The sequence below is a fragment of the Sarcophilus harrisii genome, chromosome 5 (genome assembly GCF_902635505.1).
Source record: "Sarcophilus harrisii chromosome 5, mSarHar1.11, whole genome shotgun sequence".
NCBI classification, from domain to species: Eukaryota; Metazoa; Chordata; class Mammalia; order Dasyuromorphia; family Dasyuridae; genus Sarcophilus; species Sarcophilus harrisii.
Genome location: NC_045430.1, coordinates 146,065,629 through 146,093,423, shown reverse-complemented (window position 1 = coordinate 146,093,423; position 27,795 = coordinate 146,065,629). Strand labels below are relative to the sequence as shown.

At 34.7% G+C, this 27,795-nt stretch overlaps 1 protein-coding gene across 1 annotated transcript in view; it reads left to right on the top strand.

Moving 5' to 3' along the window:
* Nucleotides 1–5,982: 5,982 nt before the first annotated feature.
* Nucleotides 5,983–27,795, top strand: part of RSBN1L (round spermatid basic protein 1 like) — a 95,216-nt gene continuing 73,403 nt past the window's right edge. Inside the window, exon 1 of the mRNA XM_031938688.1 lies at nt 5,983–6,708. Coding sequence (XP_031794548.1) covers nt 6,090–6,708 — 619 coding nt within the window. The 5' untranslated portion in view covers nt 5,983–6,089. The remainder of the gene's footprint in view (nt 6,709–27,795) is intronic.

Sequence of the window (27,795 nt, the reverse complement as noted above, 5' to 3'; positions counted from 1 at the left end):
CATTCACTGGGACCTAACTAAAAAGACAGGTCATTATTATTTTCTTTGAAGTGTATTCCTATATTCTCATTTTATAAAGAGTCAAGTTTTACAAGAACTTAATTTAGAAAAGGGAATTTCATACTTCATGAGGTATTCAGCTGAGAGAACAGCTTAGAACATTATAGATACTTAAAGTATAACACTTCATTTTGAGGCCTAATCTTAAAAGTAAAATCCATAACAAGACTATCAGAGTGTGAATGATCTCTTCACACAAGGCCTTATAACCTTGTCCATGGTCCTGCTATTTCAGAGGCTTTTCCCCAACAAGTATCAACAGAATTACAGAATTGAGTAATCCTCCCTCTAGTGGTAAACACCTTGACAAAAGGCATGGAAAAAAAAAATGTTATGTCACACCTAGCATATGCTCCAAGATTTATAGTTGAAAGAAACTTTAGGGCAAGCTAGTCCAGCATTTTAGAGATAAGAAAATTGAGGGCCAGAGAGGTTAAATGAAAGGGACAGAGAAGGAATATTCAGAGACATAAAGGTTCCCACAGCTCACAATAAACCAGAACACTGTTTTATAAGATATGAGATTTGGCACGAAGAAAGCAAGCCAGCCTTGAAGTTTCTATCACTCCCTTCAAGGCTCAAGTCAATTGCTTCCTGTTTTATGAAGATTTCTCTTAATTTTCTCAGTCAGAAGCTACCACTTCTTTCTCAAATTTCTTAAGAGAATGAATGACTATAGTAGAAAAGTGGGGAAAAATATTGTGCTTGGCTCTGGAGAACCTAGGTGGGAAGCTCACTTCGGAGAAGACTTCCATGGGCCTCTTTCTACTTCTGTAAAATGAGGCCCTCTAAAGTTCCTTCCAGTTTTCAATCTATATTACCTTAAAATCATGATTACTTGTATCCTACCTTATATCTAATTCACATATTTTCTCAATGATTTATTTGTACTCTTGAAGGCTGATATTATATCTAACTTCATTTTTAAAAAAACTGCCAACACAGTTTCTTGATCAGTCATTACAAAATGTTTGTTGAATTGGGACTGAATTAGTTTATGAGTAAGTTGGGAGATAGAGACAAAAGAGAAAGAAAGAACTGGTGACCTGAAGAGTACAAATATGAATGTACATTGCTGCATTTTCTTGCTATGCATATGTATTTTTAGATTAACAAATTTTTCTTATCTGTACAACTACAGGGCTAATTTCACCTGCTTCTAGGTAAAATGACCTTGGGTTAGCAATCTCATATATTGAAGACTATGGTAACTCAGGCATTCAATTATGTTTTTATCTAGTAGGGATCAGGAGAGGAACTTAGAAGCAGGATTTCATTAGTAAAGATTATGTCCCAGGTTAGGAACTCCCTCTGCCAATGCAAGTTGGTACCTTCTCTATAAAATCTACTTCAGTTGGACAAACTGAAAAATTTTAATTATAGATAATAGATAATAGATAGAGTCTTTCTTTCTCTTTGTAATATAAAACTATAGAATCAGAGTTGGAAAAAAAAATCTTAAAAGTCATTTAGTCCAACCACCACTTGAATCATGCTTGCCTTTTATAGCAACTCCAACAAGTAACTGGTCATTTAGAAGACTTCTAGTGAATGAGAATTCATTAGTTCTTAGGGTAGTCAATTCCATTTTTTGAGTTTTTTTTTAACATTGAGATTCCATCTACGGGGCCTCTTGGGTCAAGCAGAATAAATCTTTTTCACATGACAATTTTTCAACTATTTGAAGATGATAATACCCTGGCCTCCCTCAAATCCTCCTTTCTCCAAGTGAAACATTCCCAAATATATCAATCAGTCCTCTTATTTTACCATCTTGACTCCCTTTTTCTCAGAAAATCCAGCTTTTTAACTAATTTACACAACAGAGCCTAGGGCTCAACATAATAATACATATGCAGTATAACTAAGGCTAAATATAATGGGACTTTCTCACTTCCCTCATTCTAAACAGAAACTGCCCCAGAAAACAAAACAGTGACTTTGTATCTGTTACACTACAGTCAAATAGATCCTTATATCTTTTTCATATGAACTGCTAAGGAAGATAAGGCTAAACATATACCTATAGAGTTGGTATTTACCGTTTTTAAACTATTTTGTTTTTACATCATTAATATTTCCCCATTATATTCCTTCAACTCTGAATCATTCCTTCTAACAAAGAATAAAAATAAATAAATTACTTAATTAATAAGTAAAAGTAAATATATCAACCAAGCCCAACATTATTGTTGGTAGTGTTTCAAACCCCCCCTCCCCCGTTTATTCAATTAATCTTTTGAACTTAAATGTGAACCCAAATTGGATTTTTTATATCTTTATTAAGGTCAATTTAGCTTAAAAGCATACTTGTTTATGAATTCAAATCTTGTCATGTAATGTGTCAGAATCGGTAGAGGTTTGAAATGTTCAGTTCAGGGAGAAATGGCTTGGAGGAAAGAAGAGGGATTTTTTTAGGATTCTAAGATAACAGAAATCCTTGAGGAATAGGGTGGAGGTATTTATTGGTAAAGTCAGTAGTATATAGTCTGAAATGGATAAGAATCAGAAAGAAATTAAACTTTGGGAGTAGATGGGAAATACCTTATCCAGTGTGCCAGGGTCCAGGCAGAAGCTCAAGAGAGCCAATAAAAATATAGCCTACCCTAACATCCTGGGAGGGTCAAATTTGGAAATGACAATGGCAGCAGGTTTTAGGAGGTTTGAAGATGAGAACAGTAATGTTAATCCTAAGTAATTTTGGGATGGAAATGACAGTATATTTCTCTAACAAAATTTATAATGCAATCTAGAAAATTTTGATTTGCGGGGAAAGGACTGGAAACTATATACCACATAATCAGCAGTACCTAAGTTTTTTTTATTAAATTATTTAGGATTATTAACCTACATTTTTAAAAAAGTTTTTTTTTAAAGGTTTTTGGTAGTTAAGATTTTTTTTTTCTGGTGGGATAAGAAGTAAGGGAATATTATTTACATTAAGTTTTCTCATAAAAATTCCTTTTGAAATGTTCCAACCCTGTCTCAAATGAAACCAAGAAAAAAAATTTTTTTATATAGGATAGTTATGGAAATTAGTTTCTCCCAGTGGTCAGATGTAGTGGTGGTGGCAGCAGCACTGAACTGTTTAAAAAGAAAAAACTCAGGAAAACATTCAGAGCAACTTTGAAATACAGGTACTTCTAATTTGGCTCATTCAACAGACATTTACTTTAGAAAGAACGCAGGAGTAAAACAACAATGTCATATAGTTATGTGGAAGAAACTTTGGGAGAATTGTTAGTTTAAAAGTTTAGACTTTTCTTAATTGGAAAGATTTGAAAACAAAACCAATAAATGTTTTGCAGTTGAATAAAGATTTCAGAATTTAAAATTCTTAAATTTATTACAAAATGTATTTTCTACTCATTTAGTTGTTAAATAACATCAGCAAGATTAAAATCATCTTATCTTTCATTTTAAGGAATCATATTGATGTTTTAAGGTAAATCCCAGGTCACAAATTAAAATTAATTAAAGAATATTTTCAATTAATTTTAGTAGAGAAGAGTATGCATAGCTATCCTAAATGTGAATTGTACATACCTCTACTATTAGTTTACATTTACATATTGGAATATGTTTTATAATGTGGTTTCTCCAGAATTAAGTATCTCCTATTGTGCACAGTGTGATGGACATGGAGTTATCAAGCTCTGAATTCAAATGTAGCCTTAGAACTAGCTGTGTGTCAAGTCATTTAATCTCTGTAGGCCTTAGTTTATTTATCTGACAAATGAGGATAATTACAGCACCTGTCTTCTAGAGGTCTGAGGATTAAATGAGGTAATATTTGTAAAGTGGGTTATATAAACACAAGTTTTGCTAATTATATCTAGTATTTTAAATAGCATTCATAAAAATTTGTACAGCCTTTAAATAAATAAATAAATAAATAAATGTATATGTATATGTATGTTAATTTATTTGATCCTCACAATAAACCTGGGATTAATTTCTATTATTCCTCTCATTTTACAGTTGAAAAAACTGAGGCAGAGAGTTTAAGGGCCTACCATATTACCTAGCTGCCTCTATCCATCAGTCATTCAGCCAGCCAATTAGTCAACAAGCATTTATTATGTGTTTATAATATGCTAGGGTGGCACTGCAACTGGCAATACAAAAAAAGGGAAAGTAACTCCCAGAGGTAGGGAGTATATCATCATCTCCATTTACAGATAAGAAAACTAGCTCAGAGAGGTTAAATAACTTACCCATAGTAGAAGAGCTATGACTCAAACTTAAGGTTTTTATTTCAAGTTTAGGCTTTTCAAGTCATGTAGGATCATGGGATTTAGAACCAGTTTTTTTTTTTTTTTTTTTTTTAAATTCATTGTAACTTCATTTTGTAGATGAGAAAACAGATACTGAGAAGTAACTTGTCCAAGGTCACAGTGGTTGTAAAGCAACAGAGACAGGATTTGAACTCTGTTCAACTCACTTCAAATCCAGTGATTATTACATTATATTATGTTCATTCCTGGAAATTCAAAATTTTAAAAAGATATTTTTAATAATAAAAAAGAAACTGTATTATCTCCACTTTTTGAGGTTATACACATCCAAACGCTTAAGATTAAGGTTGATTTCAAAGACCCTCAAAAATGTACATGTTCAAAGATTTTAAACACATGGAATATTTATTTGTAATAGTTAAGTGTCTCTATTCGTTCTCTCACCTTGACTAATACAATTTTATAATCTTATTGACATTTTCCCTACTTATATCTTAAATCGATTCTAATGGTTACTGTTAAAAATCATTCTATTCTTTAGTCATCTCTTAACAACATTACAATCTACACCACAGATTCCTTAATTCTGACATTAAGTCCGTTTCAGAAGCTAATGGCAAACAAGTCACCTTTAGCATTACTGGTTATTACAAATTACTGGTTTTTAAAAAACTTCTCAAATCCCTTTCCCTTTAAGTAGACAGAGTACAAAAACAGTTAGGATACTTAATAAAGTACTCAAAAATACAGTAATCTTAAAATAGCAGTTTTGCTCAAAACTCTTAGATTTTTCATATGAATGAATAGGTAGGCTTTAAAAAAAAAATATGCCAACGACTTTTCTGTTGGCTTCGGCCGGAATTGGCTATTTGACTTTTTTAAAAAATGGGCAGATAGAACTCAAAGAAAGAAAGAAAAAAACTTTTTTAATTGAAAAAAGTTTAACATTTTAAAGTGGAACTTCTGTAAGCGAAAATGTCTTGGTGAATTCTAATGGTTAATGTTAAACCAGCAGCCAATCACGATAGGTGAGAAGGACCCAAAAGCGCAGCCATACAGCAGGCGTTTAAAAAAAGGCTATCTGACCAGAGACTGACTGACCCCAAGGAAAATGATGTCGTAAGGCAGACGGCAGAGACAACAACGACAATAACAGCAGCGGCACCACCAGCATTTTGTCAGAAACACTAACTTGAGGTCCCTTCCTCCATCCCGGATACAAACTTAAACCGAAAAAAACGACTTACTCTCCTCTCCGCCTGCAGCTTCCTTCCTCTGAACATCCCTGAGATTAAGTCGTCAGAGATCAGTGAGCCAGGAAGGGGGCCCAGGGAACAGGAAGAGAAGGTAATGAAGCGTAAAAGAAAAGAGAAGAGGGGAAAAAATACTTGTACTGACGGAGAGAGGTGCGAGAGCTGGGGAGAGGCGTGTTTGGGCATCTCGGGCGGGGCCCCACGCTCGGCAGTCACCCCCGCGAGCCCCTGGAGGCACCGATCCAGGAGGCGGTTGGCAGACCTTCCCCGCCCCCTCTCTGTCTCGCGCCGCGTGCCGCAGAATCCTACTCAACTTCTCCACTCTGCTCTTCGGTTCCACCCCGCCTTTCCCTGTCCGCGAGTATGATTGGCGAGTGCAGGGATCCCTCAGCATCGCTCGTCCTATGGCGAACGCCTCCGGGCCGCCCCTCCTCCGCTCCGCCCCTTCCCCATCTTCCCCTCCCCTCCCGATGATGGCCCGCCCCTCTAGCCTCAGCGCTTGGGAGCGGAGGGAGAGTAAATACAACAGGAGCGCAAAATGGCGGAGCCGCTGAGCCCAGTTCACGGTGCTGCCGCCGCCCCGGAGAAAGAATCGTTCTGCAAACCGCCGCCGCCTCCCTCTACTCGAGACCCATCATGCTCTCTGTCGGCCAAGAAAGTCAGGACGGAGGAAAAGAAGCCGCCGCGAAGAGTAAACGGGGAAGGGGGCGGTGGCAGCGGCGGGAATAGCAGGCAGCAGCCGCCTCCGCCTCAGAGCTATGGCAGCCCCGCGTTGTGGAGCTTCGCGGCCGTGGCCGCTGTCGCCACCCCTCCCGGCGGGTTCTCCTTTCCCGCGGGCACCGCCACTACTTCCTCCTCTTCCTCTTCCTCCTCCTCCTCTTCTTCCTCTTCCTCCTCTTCTTCCTCCTCCTCCTCTTCCTCCTCCTCTTCTTCACTCTCTCCTCAACCTCTGCCCCGCAAACTGCTTGTCTCTCCGACGCTACTCCACGCTCAGCCCCACCACCACCTTCTGCTCCCGGCCCCCGCTGCAGCTAACGCCAAGCCTCGGAGACCCAAGGAGAAGAGGGAGAAGGAGAAGAGGAGGCACGTCGTCGCCGGGGCGGGGGAAGCCGGAGGGGCCGGAGAGGAGAACGGGGAGGTGAAACTCCTGCAGAGAGGTGGGTGCTCGCCCGGGCCCGTGGGGTGGCGGGCGCAGAGGGCAAGATAGGGAGCGGGCCGCGCGGGCTGGGCAGGGGACAGTGCCCGGACTCTAGAGCTCCAGCCTCTTTCCGTCGCCCCCCCCCCCCCCCCGGGGCAGGGGGAGGGGTCGTGGTACCCAAGAGAAGGTTGGCTAAGGGCTGTCCAGCCCCCGGCCAGGATGGGGTGGCCCAGGTTGGCAGCGCGCCCCGGGAAAGGACTTCTCTCCCCGAGGTGACTTGGTCGTCACCCCTGGGACAGGAAATGGAGCCTGTAATTATAGTAGCCAAGTGAGGGAACGACCGAAACTCTTCCTTCTCGCCCTCCTCAACGCCCGTTTGAGCCTTCGAGATGATGCGCCGTGCGACTGGGCATAGCTTCCTATAGGGGACCCACGTAAGATGTCTCTAGGTGCTGCTGCACCAGTTCCCGGGGAGGGAGGCGTGGGGCGTGTTGCCGAGTGCCTAGATTTGATCCGCGAACCCTGTATTTGAGACGCGGTCCCCCCTCACCCACGCCAGCGATAGCTGCTGCTTCTGAAGATCCTGTCAAAAAAAAAAAGGGGGGGGGGGGGTTGGTGTGAGAACACTGGCGTCAGCTGGAAGCTACCAGAGGCCTGAGCTTTTCATCCCTATTAGGGAAATGAGGTAGCGTCCTGGGCGCTGAGTATGCTATTTCTTTCTCTCTCCAACATAGACGAGTTCTTGAGAGATTTTGGTGACCTTGCTCGAAACTCTTGCCCTTGCCCCTCAAAAGGTATATATGTTTACTATTATGTCGCCTCTAATGGAGATTGATACATAAGGGAGATTAAACTTTTTTTTGAAAATGACAAAAGTGGAGGTACGTTTCAGAAGCAGGGGCTTAAGGATCTGATCCTGGAAAAAGTATTTCTTTCAGTTGTAGAACTGTTAACATTTTTCAGGCACTACTTGTTATTTTTAAAAATTGCTTATGGCAACTATTACGGTATGATAATCGATCTGGTGTTGCGTTTATAACTTGGAGAGTAGTTGAGAATTAGAAATACGTGGTTTTTCAGTTCCAATAAATAGAAATAGCAGAAAACTTTAGTATTGTTGCTGCTTTCGATTAGCGTCTTACAATCACGAAAATCGTTTATTTGAATTGGCTTTCTTTTATCATTGGCAATATTATTCTTGCACATGATTTCTTAGCTACATTGTTACTTCCGTTTTCATGTTTTATCTGTAACAACTATGCATCTAAGCTCAGCCATTTAATACTTTGGGATTCCCCACCTTTGGGGAGTTTCCTTTTAAAGTACTTTTGAGAGTGACAGTTATTCTGGTTATATTCAGAAATACTAAGGAGCATATATCTTGAGGTTATTTTGTTTTCATTATTGGAAATCTTGATGATGGCAACCATTTTTTTAAAAGTACATATTCCTTGAATGTTTTTCAATTTCTGTTCTTAGTAATTAGGGAATAAGCAAGCATATGATTCCTTTGCCATATTGGTCTTCCTGATCAAAAAGGAGTTTAATGATACATTTTCTTTAAGTTTCTTTTCCTTCAGTTTGTAAATAATAAACGAAATTCTAAGATGACGGCCAGAAAAAAATTGAGATTTAGAATGCTTTAAAATATAAAATACATCCAAGCAGTTATTAGTAATGCTTCTGATCTTAAGCAACATTTAAAATCTCTTATTCTTTGGGTTACGACTATTTTAACCAGATAAACAACTGAATTATATTTGTTTTGTAATTTCTGTAAATTCAGTTACATAATTTCTTTTTTCATTGTTTGAATTGTGTGTTGAAGTTATCTCAAGGTGGCATATTTCCTTCTTGAATTTTTTTTCTCAAAAAGAACACCTAGGTACAGCATATTGGATAGAAGATCAGCCTTGTAATCAAAAAGTCTTAGATTCAAGTCCTCACTTTGACTCTTATTTTAGGGTAAGTCATTTAGCCTTTCAGACAGATCTCTAAATGGGCTTCTTAATCTTTTTGGTAGTTTAGAACACTTTGGCAAACTAGCAAAATTGATTCATTTCATCTCAGAATAATACAAAGAATTACCAAGGAAATTAATTAGATTGAAATATGGTTCATAATAATGATTCAGGAAAGATCAGATTGTAGTTTTGAGAAGACTCATACACTTTTGCTTTAAGACTTTAAAGCTGCAGATCTGTATCTTAGAGATTGTTTTCACATCTGGAATTCCCTACACTTCAAGAACTAGATATCAGCCTAGGGGTTATTATTTTTTTCTTTTTAATGACCATCTTACTGTTTCTTTGAGGGGGAAAAAACCTCAAGAAAATATAATAACTAGTAGTTTTGAATCTTTGTTGGTATATTCGTAGAAATCTTTGCTTTCTAATTGAGAAAGATTGACTCATATCCTATGGAAATACAACATTGACTGAATTAAGAAATAAAAATAATTTTCTCTCTGAATAGTAATAGTTCTTTGAGCAGATAAATGACATTTGACTAATACTGATGTTCCATTCAGATAGACATGTATAACTATAATTCAACCCTGCAAATATGGGATTTTATGATATACTTATATGCAGTATATACAGAGATATACTTAATTTTTAGTTTTTGTTTTTTTTTTTTAAACTTGAGATAATAAGCTGAACAGTAATATTAGTAGAGAACTTGTGTTGTTTAACCAACAAAGTCAGCTTTGAAGCCAGGAAGACCTAAGTTCAAGTTCTACTTTTCAAATATATTGGTTATATGACCCTGGGTTAGTCATTTAACTTCTCAGTGCTCCAACCCACTTTCTAAGACTATTAATTGCAGAGATGTTGTAGACTTTCATTGATAAGGGATGTTCCTTCATCTGGGAATCCCCTATGCCTGCAAAATTTTGAGATCATTTTTTCTCTCCAACATTAAGAGCATTTTTCTAGACACCTTAATTTAATTGGTTCTATTAGCTGGTTAGAGTGTCACACATATAGAATGTCTTTGGTTTTCTTAAAATATATGTCATGTTAAATTCCCTAAAGTGTTTGTATATGTATATATATGATGCAGATCTGCAGTTTGTCTGTGATTTAGGTTTAGAGAACTGTACTTAGTCTTAGAAATTTGCCTTTGTCCCTGAAGTTGAATAACTTGCCTTACACAGCAAATGTGACTCAGGCAGGTCTTGAATCACAAGTATTTGAGGATCCAAGGTCTACACTCTATTCATTAGACTACACTGCCACTCAAAAGTATATTTAAAAAATATATTTTCATACTAAGTTAAAAGATTAGTTGTGTAATTTTGCTGCTCGGTTAGGCTCAAATCAGAGGGACATAAAACTGTTTATGTTATTGCCACATGAACTTGGCTTATAAAGAAGAGTGGTGTTAAATTTACTGCCGCCTACCCAGCTTTTGCTGGACCTGTCTTTCAAGTGGCATGCAGAAGCTTGAACGCCTAATTTTTTTCCCAACAATTCAGATTAAGGGGAAAACTATTTTCAAGGTTAAGATATTTCTATTAAGGACATGAATTTCTGTTTACAAAAGTTTTTCTTTTTTTGAAAGTAAAATTAATTTGTTGCAAACATTTCCAGACTATATTTGAAATGTAACTAAACAGGAAATTGGTACATTTAGTTAAATACATTTTTTTTGTGTATTTATATCCATACATATGTTTTTTCCCCTATGAGGCAGAAATATAATAAATTTTATTGGCCCGATTTTAAGATTAAGGAAGTTTGTGAAAGTTACCTGTTTATCCCTTTGCGGCTCAGACCTTTTGGCCCTAGACTTTGTTTCATTTCGTATTTAGCAGTTAGAAATAGGAGAGAAGGATCTTGGCTGTTAGAGATAGGCTGGCTAAAAACGGCTATTATATCTGACAGTTTTGGGTGAGGAGTTATTTAGCTATTTATGATCGATTTCAATGCCTTTTTACATGTTTTTTTTCCTTTTTTTATTATAAGCTTAAAAAAATCAAAAAAACTTGAATATTTCAGTATAGAAAGAACACAAAGAATTGCATATAAAACTGAATCTTAAGAACATCCTAGAACATCCTTAGATATTTTTTAAAGTGCATATGAAATGTTAACACAGTATTACCCACATTGCCCTCCTTGTCTGTTGACCTTTCTAAACTTTCCTTTTCTGAGTTGGTTTTAAATGTTTCACTGAAGATCTTTTTAAAATATTTTTTTTTACTACCAATTGATTAGTCAACAAAAGCATAATTACTAACCACTCACTCTTCACTACTGTCTTCTCCATTGCCTCTCTCCAAAAGCTCACTTGTAACAAATACTTAAATTGATTCCAGTGTCTTTTTAAAAGCCTGTAGCATCAAGTAGTTTCTCCTATTTCTGAACTAATACGTTATTTCCATTTTGACATTATGCTCTCTGTTATTATGTACGTGTTTATTATATACATGTCTTGTTTCCTCAATAAAGCTGTAAGCTCCTGAAAGCTTGGATCTTAAAGTTCCCATCCTGCCTAACACTGTATTGAACAAATACAGTAAATAAAAAATAATATTTTATGAAAGAATTGATTTGTCTTAAATAAACTTGAAAATAAACAGACCTTGATTCTTTTTGTACAGCAAAATAATGTTTTGGTCATGTATACTTATTGTGTATCTAAGTTATATTTTAATATATTTAACATCTACTGGTCATCCTGCCATTTAGGGGAGGGGGTGGAGGGGGTAAGAGGTGAAAAATTGGAACAAGAGGTCTGGCAATTGTTAATGCTGTAAAGTTACCCATGTATATATCCTGTAAATAAAAGGCTATTAAATAAAAAAAAAAAAAAAAAAAAAAAAAGAAAATAAACAGACTTATTTTCTGGATATGTGTTGTTTCTTCCAAATAGAATTTAAGAACAAGGACTGTATCATTTTATCCTTGTGTCTCCAGTGATTAGTAATAAATGTTTGTATTTAAATTAAGAATCATTAGAATTTAGTTAGTGATTAGTTTATCCTTAATTTCATTTTTATTCCTCTCCCCAACACAACCAAAGGACAAAAACCACTGATAAATAGCGAAGCCCCCCTTTTGGAGGGAGGAGATGAAGTGATGAATGAGATTAAACTTGGCTTTGTATTGTGAGGCAATGATAGATACTTTTGGACTGTACAATTAAAATTTTGTCATACAGAACATTGCTCAAACAAGAAGACCATTAACTTAGGCTTCGGAAAATATTTATTTACAAATGGCTGGTTTTTCTTTTCTACCTTTTGCTAATCATCTTCTGGCCTTTATTCTTAAGATTTTGGAAACTTTTCCATTTTCTTTAGTCTTCCTCTCTGGCTTTGCTATTTACCCTTTCTGTACTGCAACTGTCAGCTTTTTCAGTTCCTAATAGAAACAGTTCTGACAATTTTCTATTCTCTTGCTGTCATTTATAAGTTTATTAAAAAAAAAAAATCCACCAGTACATTCTTTTGTAAGAGTTGTTAGAATATGAATATGGAAATATGTTTAGAAGAATTGCACTTGTTTAACCTATATTGGATTGCTTGTTGTTTTAGAGAGTGGGTGATGGGGGGGGGGGGGGGGAGAAGGGAGAAAAATTTCAAATACAAACAAGGTTTTACAAAGGTGAATGTTGAAAACTATTTTCCTATGTATTTGGAAAAATAAAATACTATTTAAAAAGAGTTGTCAATATTTGAAGAATATTTTACATTGTATTCTTGTATTTAAAAAGCATTTACTGTAAGCAAATTGTTCAAGATATTGGACTAGACAATGAGCATACAAATATTAAGAAAATTATAAAGTCTGTATTCAAGGAGTTTATATTCTTTTTTTTTTTTTAATTTAATAGCCTTTTATTTACAGGATATATACATGGGTAACTTTACAGCATTAACAATTGCCAAACCTCTTGTTCCAATTTTTCACCTCTTACCCCCCCACCCCCTCCCCTAGATGGCAGGATAACCAGTAGATGTTAAATATATTAAAATATAAATTAGATACACAATAAGTATACATGACCAAAACGTTGTTTTGCTGTACAAAAAGAATCAGACTCTGAAATATTGTACAATTAGCTTGTGAAGGAAATCAAGGAGTTTATATTCTTTTAGAATGTGGTTAATGTAGAATATACATACAGAGAAGTAATTCATGACCGAGGCAAAGGAAGTTTTAAAAACATTAATCTAGCAATGGTATGAAGATTGTTATTGCAATCAAGAGAAATTGAAAGCAAGTTATTTAGGAGAGTAATATGATAGCCAGATAAAATGATCTATAGGAAAATTTGAGAAAGAAGAGAAGCCACTTTAGCTAGAGAAGGTTTTTTCGGAATATATGGTATATATTTGAAGAAGGAAATTTTCTGAAAGGCAGGGATCAAGTTTCAGCAAGAGGTTTGATAGCTTCTAATGGCTTTGTAGACAAGATGGAGGCATGTAATACATTCAGAACTGGTTGACTGACAAGACCCAAAGAGTTATGATTATTGGATAACTGCCAACCTGGATGAAGGCCCTTATCTAGTTCAGGATCCTAGGGCTCTGTCTCTTGCACTGTTCTGTTGAATATTTTCACAGATAACTCCAACAAAGCCATAGATGACATATTTATCACATTTTCAGAAAGCTGGAATGATTATTTTGCTCATTATATAATAGAATCAAGATCCAAATAGATATTAAGATGTTGAAAAGATTGGTCAAATTTGATTTTTTTTTTTTTTAAGAAGATAAAATTTAGTAAGTCCTGCTCTCTTTTCCCAGCATAGTGGATAGAGAATTATTCTCAGGGCCAGGAAGACCTGGTTCAAGTCCTACTTCCAACACAAACTGGCTGTGTGAGTCTATTCAGATTGCCTCCTTTCTCTCAAAGCCTCATCTTTTTGCTCTAGGTAACCCTGGAAAACTATGAGAGAAGATAACAGCTGCTAATTTCATATGACACTGAAATTTCAGGTCCTATTTCATTTCTGGTTTTATTATAATGATTGTTTTGTTTGTTTGTTTTGTTTTGTTTTGTTTTTTTCTCAACCTGTTCCTTGCTCTTTTATAGATAAGAATGGGTCCTTTTGTTCTCCTTGATACAGGGGTCCTCAAACTTTTTAAATAGGGGGCCAGTTCACTGTGCCTCAGACTGTTGGAGGGCCGGACTATAGTAAAAATAAAAGCTTTGTTTTGTGGGCCTTTAAATAAAGAAACTTCATAGCCCTGGGTGAGGGGGATAATTGTCCTCAGCTGCCGCATCTAGCCCCCTGGCCGAAGTTTGAGGACACCTTGAACCTCCTGCTTTACTCCTTGTTAACAAAGTGGGAGGCAAGATTAGAGTTCTGTCCTTTCTCATAATACACATAATAGCTAGGATAGGCAGCTAACTTCTTAGCCTCAGTTTCCTTATCTTTAAAAGTGGAAAAGTAGCTATTTCACTTTGTGCTGTGAGGGCCAAATGAGATAGCATATGTAAAGTGCTTGGAAATCTGTAAAGCTATAAAGGCTAGGTATATTACTATGTTTCCTTGTTTCCAATGTTCCATATTCTCACAGTTTCTATGCCTTTCCTTTTTTTTTTTTTCCTGTTGTTTTGGAGGAAAAGGTGACCTTTTTCCTTGCTTGTTCAAAACTTCTCTATTTGTGTCATTGAAATCATGTCTTTCTATCTCCTTCAGAAGTTTATTTCATTTATCATTGTCTAGTGTGTCTCAGCTTCAATCTCTTCTCTCCTTTTTTGTTGCCTACACACATGTTCAAATTTAACATATTTTTAAAAAAGCCTTCAAAAATTGCACATATTTAATCTATATTAGATTACTTGCTGTCTAGGGAAGTGGGGGGAAGGAAGGGAGAAAAATTTTGAATACAGGGTTTTGCGAAGTTGAATGTTGAAAACTACCTTTGCATGTATTTTGAAAAGGAAAAGCTATTATTAAAAAAACCCCAAACAAACCTTCACTTGATCCATCACTTCTTTCAGGTTACTATCATATTTTCTTCCCTTCTCTTTGAATCTCCTAGGAACATTTGGCTATATTTGATGCCTTTCCTTCTTTAGTACCCACCACTTAGCTCCTTACATTCTGATTTCTCAGTATACCAAGATTAACAGCAGTTTCTTAAACCCTAAATCTGCACCCTTCTCAGTGCTTATTTTCCTTGTCTTCTGCATCTTTTATTTGTGTTGATCACCCTCCTGGATAGTCTTTCTTCCTTTGGCTTCTGAGATATTGATGTTTCCTCATACTCTTTTTACTATCATTTGCTCATCTAATTGACTCAATATCCTTTATAGGAAACTCCTTTATTCTATGCTCCATGTCCTGTCTCCCAAGTATAGCTGTTACCTAGAGTTCTTTTTATTATTACTTGCTATACCTTCCTCTTTTTTGACATTTCTTATGATATAATTACGTTTCATTACATTGCATAGCTACTATTTCTTGAGCTTTTCTCTCAGTTCTTGGGTGCATAGTTTCCTAAGTGGTTTTTGTTTTTATTTTTGCTTCTTAAAATTATGCTGCTTAGGATATTTTCGTTGAGAATTCTTTTTTTCTGCCACTAACAGTAGTATTAGGATAACTTTTTCCCATAGTCATGTCAGGATTGAATTATAGTTTATTATTTTAATGATAGTATCTCAGAATTGTTGTATTTTATTTCTCTGATTTATTAGACATTTGTTATTGATAATTTGGGTTTCAAGAATTTGCTGTTCATAATCTTTGCTTTATCTCTTAAGGATTTGTTCATAAGTGTATACATTTGTATAGTCAAGTCAGCAAGCATTTGTTGTGGGCATTCTGAGATAGGCACTATGCCAAACGCTAGAGTTGGAAAGAAAGACAAAAAAACAATCATTTTCAAAAAAGCTCCTAGTCTGATGGGAGAGTCATCATACAAACAACTATACACAAAAAAAAATTTCTTGTAGAAAGTGGGATTTTAGCTAGGACTTGAAGGAAGACAAAGAAACTGACCACATATAAGGAGAGAGAGCTTTCAGACTTCTGCTTTAGGACACCTGATCAATTTGACAGTTGAAGAAAGCTGAAGGTGGAGGGATGTGTGGAGAGGGAGACTACCCAGAAGGTTAGTGTAGTAGTTCAGGCTTAAGGTGATGAGGACCTGTACGGAGTGGGCACTTTTGGAGCAGATGGAGGGTAGGGCAGGAAGGGCAGGGTTTATATAGGAGATATTACTGGGTAATGGACAAGAGTTGGCAATTGATTGGGCCTGGGGAGTGAGGGAGGAGGACAGTGCCTAGGTGGGGAACCTGGGTGACTGGGAGAGTGGTAGTATCCTTGACAGTAGGAAAGTTAGGAACTGGAGAGGATTTTTTTTGGACATAATGAGTTTAAGATGTGTTTGGGATAATTCTTTTGAAGATCAATAAGTTGGCAATCAGGAATGCAAGATTGGAGGGCCTTATATACTTTGAATTTTTATTAGAAATGGTTATTGCAAAGCTATTTCCCTCATCTTTTTTTTTTTCAGAAGGTATCTTTTTTGTTATGCAAGAACTCTATATTTTAAAAATAATTATTCATTTAGTGTCAGTATGTTGTAATATGTTGTGTGTTGGACCTTGAAGTTAAGAAGATGTGGGATCAAATTCTGCCTCATAGACTTACTGGCTATAACCCAGGAAAAGAACTTAGAATCTGTCTGGGTCTCAGTCTCCTCAACTATAAACCAAAATAAAAAGTTCAGCCTTGACCTTTGAGATCACTTTTGGATCTAAATCCCTGATACTTGTGATTGGGAAGGAAAAAAAATATATTTTATATATTTTATATATATATATATATATATATATATATATATATATATATATATATATATATATACACACACATACATACATACATACATACACACACACACATACATATATATATGTATCCTGTAATGGATATAGTTTTGCAGCCTAGAAGAACCTAGGGGTTCAAGGCCCACTTGTGATACTCAATAGCTATGTCATCATAGGCGGGTCCTTTAATTTCCCTGAGCTTTAGTTTTTTTATTCTTAAAGAGGATAATAACCCTTGTAGTATAAACCTCACAGAATTGTTGGTATGGCCCAAGTGAAGCAATATTTTAAGAAAATCTCTATGAATGCCACTTGTTCTTCTCTTTGTTAAATGGTAAAGGATTTTCACCTTACTACATGCAGCATTCCAATATACTAATTTTGTGGAGTTTTTTAAAAAGGAAATATTTTGATTTATTGATGAATTTGGAATGTGACATAAGATCTTCTATTCTGTTGTACTATGTTCCCCAACAACCTTCCTTGGATTTATCAAATATTGCTCAATCATATGAGCTAATATGTTCCATTGAACTGTTTTTCTTCCTAATTTTTAAAATTTACTACAATTTTGACATATACTGCCTTGTATAATTTGTCATCAGACACTGTTAGTCCCCTTTTTTCCTTTATATTTTCCCTTTGTGTTTCATTTTGTTTTTCATTTAGTCTATTTTTAGTTAATAGTATAAAGTTTTCCATTGGTATTTTGTTAGTTGCATTTTTAAAGTATAAATTAATTTTATTAGTATATGCATTTTTACTATATCAGCTCAATTTGGCTATGTATATTGAATATCTTCTTTTTTTCTTGACTAAATATAGGATTAGATGTGTGTAAGTAACTCTTAAGAGTTATGAGATTATGGAAACTTTTTCTACAAAGACCAGTGCATAACTGTTTTGCAATGTCTAGTTTTTTCAGAGGTCTTCCTGATTTTTATGGTCATCTCTTTTTAAGCCATATTGCTTATTGATTTTTTTTTTTTTTTTTTTTAACCGAAATAAGTCATTGGACTTCATAGATTTATCTTATGTTTTGCTTTTGCTGAAATCATTTGTAATTGCAGTTAAGTTTTTTTAGTCTCAGTTATTTTAAAGTAAATTGTTATACCATATAAAAGATATTTAAAGCTCTTTTTGTCTAATCTGTTAATATTTTAAAGAAAATTCTGGGTAAGAATAAAATGTTTATTTTTAGTGGGAAAACATAACATTTCTTTTTAATTTGTATTCCTAGTTTATGGATTGATAACATTTTTAAACACATTTCCTTAGTAGAACTTTGATTTCATTAGAATATAGGCATTCAAAACACTTTAATCCTGTGGGGTCTTTTTAAAAAATTTATTTAAAAAAAAAAGAATAAAAAAATGAAAAACAGAAAAGCAAGACGAGATAAAACAGAACATCGTGTCCAGCAGAACATCAGGAAAGTTTCTTTGTGTGTATGTATGTGTGTGTAAAACAATAAATTAGCAGTTCAAGAAAGGATATATGAGTAGAAGAAATTATATCCATGATTATCCATCTATACTTCCTTGAAGGTTGTTCTTTTGTTCTCTATTTCTACCCCCTTTCCTTCCTTACCCCAGTTCCTCTTACCCCCCCTCCCCTTCTTCCCCCCACACCTCTCCCTTTCATATCCCTGCTAATTCTTTCCTTAATTCTGCTCCTTAACTTACTTCACTGTTACTTAACTTCCCCGTCAGGTTTTTTATACAAAACCCACCCAATATACACTCTCTGTCTCCTCAGGAAAAGTTTGCTGATAGTTAGCCAACAGTAACACCAGGGGTCTTGTGCTTTCTTGAACTTTCAATTGAGTGAGTGATTGTAAAGATGTGTTCTGCTGTAAAAAATTGCTTTTGAAATGTGACTTTTGCTGTTTTATTAAAGGTACCTGAAATATGTATGTAGATCACTTTCTTATTTTGCTTCTTGAAAAAGGCGCCTTATATATTTTTTTCTATTTATGAAATCGCTTATGCATTATTTGTTCTTTAAATATTTTGATAGAATTTAGTTGTGAATCAGTTCTGCCTTTTCAATGAATGCTTTATTCAGTTCCTTCTTCAAATTTTGCTTATGTGATCAGTCTCATCAGTTAAGGAATTTTACAATTTTTTACAATCTGAATTTTTTTCTGTTTCAGATAATGATTTACCCTTTTATTCTCCACTTTTTTGTTGTTTGTTCTAATTTTGTTTTCCATTTTCTTAATTTAATTTTTGTTTATGCTTTTTGGTTTATCAATTCCATTGTTCTTAAAAAAAAAAAACCTTGAATTATTTTCTATTATGAAATTTATTCTTTAACCCTGATGATTTCTTATTTTGTTTGCCGTTAGTTTTTTCATTTTAAATTTCTTTAGCTTAGCTGAAAAAAAAAAAGCATTATTTTTCTCTTTTTCTTTTGAAATATTTTCTTCTCACCTCTGCCTCTTAAAAGTTTTCCTGAAAGCTTAATTGGGTCAACACTTTCTTCCATGTGAGACCTTTCTTAATTCTATTATCCCCTCTACAACACCCCCCCCAATACTTTTTTTCTGTATACTAACACATGTTTATCTCCTCTTTTAGATGTGTGCATACATATGCCATTTTTTTCTTAATGTAAGCCTCTTAAAGAAGTTTCATTTTTGTGTTTGTATTCCCATTGCTTAGCACAGATTTTGCCACTTAATTAAAAGTTTAATAGATGCTTGTTGGTTAATTGTTGAATGTAAATTTGCCTTTGAATAATAGAATGGCTATATCATAGATTTTGATTTGTTCTATTTATATCGTCAATTTGTAGTTTGTTTCTGTAACTTGTTCTTTAACCTAGTCAGTATTAATCAAGTCTTCTTCTAGTTTCCATGGGGACTTGCAACTTATTATTATTGTTATTGTTGATTATACTTTTCAGGCATTGAAATCCATAATGTAATGTTTAGAATTTGTAGCTATGTGAATTAACTTACATCTTCATTAGGTCCTTTTTTTGTAACGAGTGTTGATGATTATACCATGTTTTTTTTAAAAAACAACATGGTCTTGCATTTTCACAGTAGTTTTCTTACATATGTGTGTATATTACATACATATATGTGTTTAAAAGGTCTTCATATATGTGCAGATCCAGTTTTTCAGCACTGTTTAAATTTAATTTCTTTATTTACCTTTTATAATATTCTGTTGTAGTATTGAAATCTTCTTTAAGTATTTTTCCCCCCTTATCTACTTTAAGTTGATTTTTTTATAAATTTAGTTATAAAAATATGGTTAACATTTTTGTGGTAAGCAATTCAAATCTCATTTGATCCTCACAATAACCCTGGATGATAGAAGCTATTCTCATCTTCCTTTTACAGATAAGGAGATTGAGGGAAACAGACTTAACTCAGTATCACGCAGCTAGTAAGAACTTGAACTCAGGTCTTTTTATCTCCAAGCCCAAGACTCTATCCAACTGTGAAATCTAACTCTCTAATTTGGTAGGCCAGTAATTGTAGAGATATTTAATGTCTGTGTTCACTTATTGTCAATTATACTTTTTAAACATAAGTTGGGTAATTTCCTCTATTTGTACTTCTCACATTTTAACTTCATTTTGTATATATATCTAATTCTTCTTGTTAGGCAGTAAACTTTCTGAGGGTTGAAGGTACATATTATTTTGTCCTTACATTTCTTAGCCCATTGTGCAGTATAGTGGGCATACTTGAAAAAGATATTTTTTAAAGAGTCTCTTGAGTTATACTTTTAATCAAAATGAAGAAATATGGCCAGAGTGAGATAATCTTGTCATTTGTCAAACTATCTACCCAAATAGTGTAGGGTTACTTAATATATTGGTGTTAAGAGGAATTATTTGCAGATCATACAAATGCAGAAAAGAAAAATAGGTTTGATGACTGATCAGAACTAAAAAACGATACACTGGAGCTAGTGTGTTGAAATTAACAAAATCAAATAAGTAGAAGTGAATTTCAAATTTTGTGCTGTGAAAAAAAAAATCAAATATATAAAGTTAAGGCTGGAAAATCATTTCATATGAATGTGAATTAGTTATTTTTAGCAGTCAGTTATGGTGAAGTGGCCAAGCAAAAAACGTGCCATCTTTGGCCAATTTAATCAAAGTTATTACTTTGTAGAAAAAAGGTTTTACATTTGTCATTCTCCATTGAACTCTGAATTAGATCACATCTGGTCTCTAATGTTAAATTCTATATGCCATGTTTTAAGAGGGACTTTGAGAAAATAGTATGTGACTCTTGAAAGATGAAGGCCCTTGAAAAGTTTCCTAAATACAGGTCTGCTGACCTGTATTACTTTACGGCAAATGTTTTTTGATAAAGTCCAGAATATTTTTTTCTCTCAAATAATTTAAAACCTGACTATCTATCCCTACTTGTGTCCTATAGCTATCCCCAGATTACTTCTTCTCTTTGGCTTCTTGCCCTCTTACCTGCAGAGAGTTGCCATATTGAGGGTCTTGAGACAGTAATTTCTGGGAGAAAATTTACATGTTTTTGTAGTGATCCTGTTCTTGAGGCTCTATCACATCCAGGAATGGAGTTTGTTCATCCATTTTTCAGTGGTATCTGACTTTTTATTATCTCATTTGGGCTTTTCTTGAAAAAGATATAGGAGTGATTTGCCATTTTCTTCTCCAGTTCAGTCAACTGTTGTGCTCCCCTGGATGATGGGGCATTATCATACAAGTGCTGCAGTTAATGTGGACCTCTGACAGACTTTTAGAACAACTATAGTTCAGAAATCTTAAACTCAAAACAATCCATCAGCCTCAGCTTTTACAGCAGCAGGAACTACATGTGTGCATCACTCTTAGTTGTGTTAAAATAGTATTGAAGGGGATGTTTAGCTAATAGTAAGGAAGATAGTTAATAGCTGTTGTTGTAGCTGTTAAGAAATTACATTCTTTGCAGATGATATGATGGTATACTTAGAGAACCCCAGAGATTCTACTAAAAAGCTATTAGAAATAATTCATAACTTTAGCAAAGTTGCAGGTTATAAAATAAATCCCCATAAATCTTCAGCATTTTTATACATCACCAACAAAATCCAACAGCAAGAGATACAAAGAGAAATTCCATTCAAAATAACTGTTGATAGCATAAAATATTTGGGAATCTATTTACCAAAGGAAAGTCAGGAATTACATGAGCAAAATTACAAAAAAACTTTCCACACAAATAAAATCAGATTTAAAATAATTGGAAAAATATTAAGTGTTCTTGGATAGGCCGAGCGAATATAATAAAGATGACAGTATTCCCTAAACTAATCTATTTATTTAGTGCTATACCAATCAGACTTCCAAGAAAATATTTTAATGATCTAGAAAAAAATAACAACAAAATTCTTATGGAATAATAAAAGGTTGAGAATCTCAAAAGAATTAATGAAAAAAAAAATCAAATGAAGGTGGCCTAGCTGTATCTGATCTAAAACTATATTATAAAGCAGCAGTCACCAAAACCATTTGGTATTGGCTAAGAAATAGATTAGTTGATCAATGGAACAGGTTAGGTTCATAAGACAGAATAGTCAACTATAGCCATCTAGTGTTTGACAAACCCAAAGATCCTCACTTTTGGGATAAGAATTCATTATTTGACAAAAACTGCTGGGATAACTGGAAATTAGTATGGCAGAAATTAGGCATGGACCCACACTTAAAACCATATACCAAGATAAGATCAAAATGGGTCCATGATTTAGACATAAAGAACAAGATTATAAATAAATTGGAGGAACATAGAATAGTTTATCTCTTAGACTTGCGGAGGAGGAAGAAATTTGTGACCAAAGACGAACTAGAGACCATTATTGATCACAAAATAGAAAATTTTGATTACATCAAATTAAAAAGCTTCTATACAAACAAAACTAATGCAAACAAGATTAGAAGGGAAGCAACAAACTGGGAAAACATCTTCACAGTTAAAGGTTCTGATAAAGGCCTCATTTCAAAAATACATAGAGAACTGACTCTAATTTATAAGAAACCAAGCCATTCTCCAATTGATAAATGGTCAAAGGATATGAACAGACAATTCTCAGATGAAGAAATTGAAACTTTCTAGCCATATGAAAAGATGCTCCAAGTCATTATTAATCAGAGAAATGCAAATTAAGACAACTCTGAGATACCACTACACACCTGTCAGATTGACTCAGATGACAGGAAAAAATAATGATGACTGTTGGAAGGGATGCGGGAAAACGGAGACACTGATACATTGTTGGTGGAGTTGTGAACCAATCCAACCATTCTGGAGAGCAATCTGGAATTATGCCCAAAAAAGTTATCAAACTGTGCATACCCTTTGACCCAGCAGTGCTACTACTGGGCTTATACCCCAAGGAGATACTAAAGAAGGGAAAGGGACCTGTATGTGCCAAAATGTTTGTGGTAGCCCTGTTTGTAGTGGCTAGAAACTGGAAACTGAATGGATGCCCATCAATTGGAGAATGGTTGGGTAAATTGTGGTATATGAATGTTATGGAATATTATTGTTCTGTAAGAAATGACTAGCAGAATGAATACAGAGAGGATTGGTGAGACTTACATGAACTGATGCTCAGTGAAATGAGTAGAACCAGGTGATCATTATATACTTCAACAACGATACTATATGAGGATGTGCTCTGATGGAAGTGGATTTCTTTGACAAAGAGACCTAATTCAGTTTCAATTGATCAATGATGGACAGAAGCAGCTACACCCAAAGAAAAAACACTGGGAAATGAATGTAAACTGTTTGCATTTTTCTTTTTCTTCCCGGGTTATTTTTACCTTCCGAATACAATTCTTCCTGTGCAACAAGAAAACTATTTGGTTCTGCACACATATATTGTATCTAGGATATACTACAACATATTCAACATATATAGGACTGCTTGCCATCTAGGGGGGGGGGGGGGGGGGGGGAAAAATCGGAACAGAAGTGAGTGCAAGGGATAATGTTGTAAAAAAAATTACCCTGGCATGGGTTCTGTCAATAAAAAGTTATTATAACAAATAAAAATAAAGAAATTACATGAATTATCTTGTGAGGTATAGAACTTATTTGGAGAAGTGTATAAAAAGAAAGTGAATGATTAGCTTTATTTTATTTTTTATTTTTTTTTTTTATTTAATACTTCTTATTGACAGCCCATGCCAAAAATTTTGACCACTTTTTCCCTTTTCCCCCCTCCCCCTCCCTGAGATCCAAGCAGTACTATAATTTAAATAGGTTACAGTAGATCTTGGATAAATATTTAAACGGCAATTTTCTTGATGCTCAGGGGAAATTGGTTTAGAAAGGTATAAATAAACTGGGAAGAAAAAAAAAATTAAGCAGTTTCACACTATTTTTTCTTTGGGTGTATTTCTTCCATCCTTTATCCTGAAACTTTTAGAAATTTCTCTTTTAAAAAACTCTTCCCGCTCCTCATCAATATTTGGGTTGAAAAAATGCTTTTCTGCTCATTCTCAACATCATTGTTAATCCCAAATCTCCATATCCCTTTCTTTTTTTTTTTTTTTTTTTTTATTTTGCCTTTTTTACAGGTTATATTGGTAACTTTACAGTAACTTCCAAACCTCTTGTTCCAATTTTTACCTCTTAGCCCCACCCCCCCCTAGATGGCAGGATGACCAGTAGATTTAAATTTAAAAATATAAATTAATTACGGCCAAAACGTTATTTTTCTGTACAAAAAATCAACTCTAATTTTTACAATTGTTTTGAAGGAAATCAAAAATCGGTGGCATAGATATAGGGTTAAATTCAATTAATGGTTTTTATCATCTCCCAGATTCTTTTTCTAGGGTAGCTGGTTCATTCATTACTCTCCATTAAATATTTGGTTATCTCATTTGAGATGGGGTCTTCAGAACTTCATCTTAATTTTATTGAAGTATATAATGATCTCCTGGTCCTGCTCGTTTCACTCAGCATCAGTTCGTGTAAGTCTCTCCAGGCCTTTCTGAAATCATCCTGTTGGTCATTTCTTACAGAACAGTAATATTCCATAGTATTCACATATCACAATTTATTCAGCCATTCTCCAACTGATGGACATCCATTCAGTTTCCAGTTTCTAGCCACTACAAAAAGGGCTGCCACAAACATTCGTGCACATACAGGTCCCTTTCCCTTCTTTATAATCTCTTTGGGATATAATCCCAGTAGTAACACTGCTGGATCAAAGGGTATGCACAGTTTGATAACTTTTTGAGCATAGTTCCAAACTACTCTCCAAAATGGTTGGATTCGTTCACAACTCCACCAACAATGCATCAATGTCCCAGTTTTCCCGCATCCCCTCCAACAATCATCATCATTTTTTCCTGTCATCTTAGCCAATCTGCTGCTGGTCATTTCTTATAGAATAATAATATTCCATAACATTCACATACCACAATTTACTCAACCATTCTCCAATTGATGGGCATCCATTCATTTTCCAGCTTCTGGCCACTACAAACAGGGCTGCCACAAACATTTTGACACATACAGGTCCCTTTCCCTTTTTAAGTATCTCTTTAGGGTATAAACCCAGTAGAAACACTGCTGGATCAAAGGATATGCACAGTTTGATAATTTTTTGGGCATCGTTCCAAATTGCTCTCCAGAATGGCTGGATGTGTTCACAATTCCACCAACAATGTATCAGTGTCCCTGTTTTCCCACATCCCCTCCAACATTCCGCATTATCTTTCCCTGTCATTCTGGCCAATCTGACAGGTGGGTAGTGGTATCTCAGAGTTGTCTTAATTTTAATTTCTCTGATCAATAGTGATTTGGAACACTCTTTCATATGAGTAGTAATAGTTTTAATTTCATCATCTGAAAATTGTCTGTTCATATCCTTTGACCATTTATCAATTGGAGAATGGCTTGATTTCTTATAAATTACAGTCAGTTCTCTATATATTTTGGAAATGAGTCCTTTATCAGAACCTTTGACTGTAAAAATGTTTTCCTAGTTTATTGTTGTCCTTCTAATCTTGCCTGCATTAGTTTTGTTTGTACAAAAACTTTTCAATTTGATATAATCAATTTGATAATAAATTTTCTATTTTGTAGTCAATAGTGATCTCTAGTTCTTCTTTGGTCATAAATTCCTTCCTTTTCCATAAGTCTGAGAGGTAAACTATCCTATGCTTTTCCAATTTATTTATGATCTCATTCTTTATGCCTAGATCATGAACCCATTTTGACCTTATCTTGGTGTACGGTGTTAAGTGTGGATCAATGTCTAGTTTCTGCCATACTAATTTCCAATTTTCCCAGCAATTTTTGTCGAGTAATGCATTCTTATCCCGAAAACTGGGGTCTTTGGGTTTGTCAAACACTAGATAATTAAAGTTATTGGCTGTTTTGTCCTTTGAACCTAACCTATTCCATTGATCAACTAGTCTATTTCTTAGCCAATACCAGATAGTTTTAGTAACTGCAGCCTTATAATATAATTTTAGATCTGGTACAGCTAGGCCACCTTCATTTGATTTTTTTTTTTTTTCATTAATTCCCTTAAAATTCTTGACCTTTTGTTTTTCCATATGAACTTTGTTGTTACTTTTTCTAGGTCATCAAAATCGTTTTTGGGAAGTCTGATTGGTATAGTACTAAATAAATAAATTAGTTTAGGTAGTATTGTCATCTTTATTATATTTGCTGAATGATTAGTTTTAAAGGATGTTTCAAGATTTTCTTTTTAGATAGGTGGTAAGATTAGCCTGTCTTTTAAGTTTTCTTCCTATTCAATGATTCTGTTAGATGTTAATTGCTGACTAAGAATAGAGTTAGTGAAAAAGAACAGGCACAGAGGGAAGAACCTACATTTTTCTCTAATACATAATCATTTATACTGATAAAAGTAAAAAAAAAAAAACTATTTTATTATTAACTTTATCAAGTATTTTTAGTGTAACTTGTATAAAGAATTCACATTTAGAAATTTGATGTTAGGCTCTTGATATAAGGTGGTGTAACATAGTAAATAGATTGTTAGACTTGGATCTAGGAAAACCTAGTTCAAATTCTACTCTGACATTAGTTAATTAACCTCTCTAGGATCTTTAGACACTTAATTTCACTAAGCCTTTGTTTTCTCAGCTATAAAAGTGGGAGTAACCTGTAGTACTTGCCTCATCAGGGTGTTGTGAGATCACATGAGGGGATATATTTAAAATGTTTTACAAATTTAGTTTCCTATATTACTATCATATTAATGATAAAACTAGCTTAATCTATGTGTTAAATATAATATACCCCTTTCAAGCTGGCAAAGAGCTTTACAAATATCTCATGTGATCCTTATAACAACTCTGGGAGGATAGGTAGGATAATAGTTATTAAACTACCAAAATATGAAAAATACTGTGGGAAAAGTTATAGTTCTTAAGTATATCTAAACAAATGTATATTTTGGTTCATTGATTTTTTTTTTGTTGTTGTTGTTTAGTCATTTGTCATATTTGATTCTTTGTGACCAGATTTGGGTTTTCTTGGCAAAGATAGTAGAGTGGTTTGCCATTCCCTTCTTCAGTTTATTTTATAGATGAGGGAACTCTGAGGTGGACAGGATTAAATGACTTGTCTAGGGTCCACAGCTAGTAAGTATCTGAGGCTGGAGTTGAACTCAGAAAGATGAGTCTTCCTGACTTCAATTCTGGCCCTGAATCCACTGAGTCACCTACCTGCTGAAACCTATTAATATTTTTGTCATAAAACATAGAGCATACTTGGGATAGTTTTAAAATCTCCGGACTTATATACAACACCAGTGTTCATATCCTACTTATTTTATTGCCTGCTTCTATCACCTTGAACAAGTCATTTAACTTCATCTGTAAAATGAGGGATTTGTCAGCAAGATCTGATTTCAAATCTGGCTTCAGATGCAAGTTTTGTGACTCTGGAAATTCACTTAAAACACACTTACTTGTCTCCCTCTTTCCTTCTCTCACCTAAATAAAGGCTTTGGGTTAGATGGATTCTAATGTCCTTTGCAATTCTATAATTATGTAACAGTAAAAAAAAATGACTAAAATATGTAAACTTTCTATCTTAGTTGTCTTAATAACAGCGAAATACTTTTTTGTGTCTGACTCTTTTTGCTAATGGTATTAATGTCTTGAATTGAAAGGTGAAGAAACTGAGTCTTGAGTTGTAAGTGGTAACATAGCTAATAAGTATCTGAAGGTGGAATTTAGCTTGAGAATCTTTATGCCTGCCCATAGCCAGAACTCTATCACACTATTTCAAATTTTTCTTCCAAGTTTAATTTTTTTGGCAG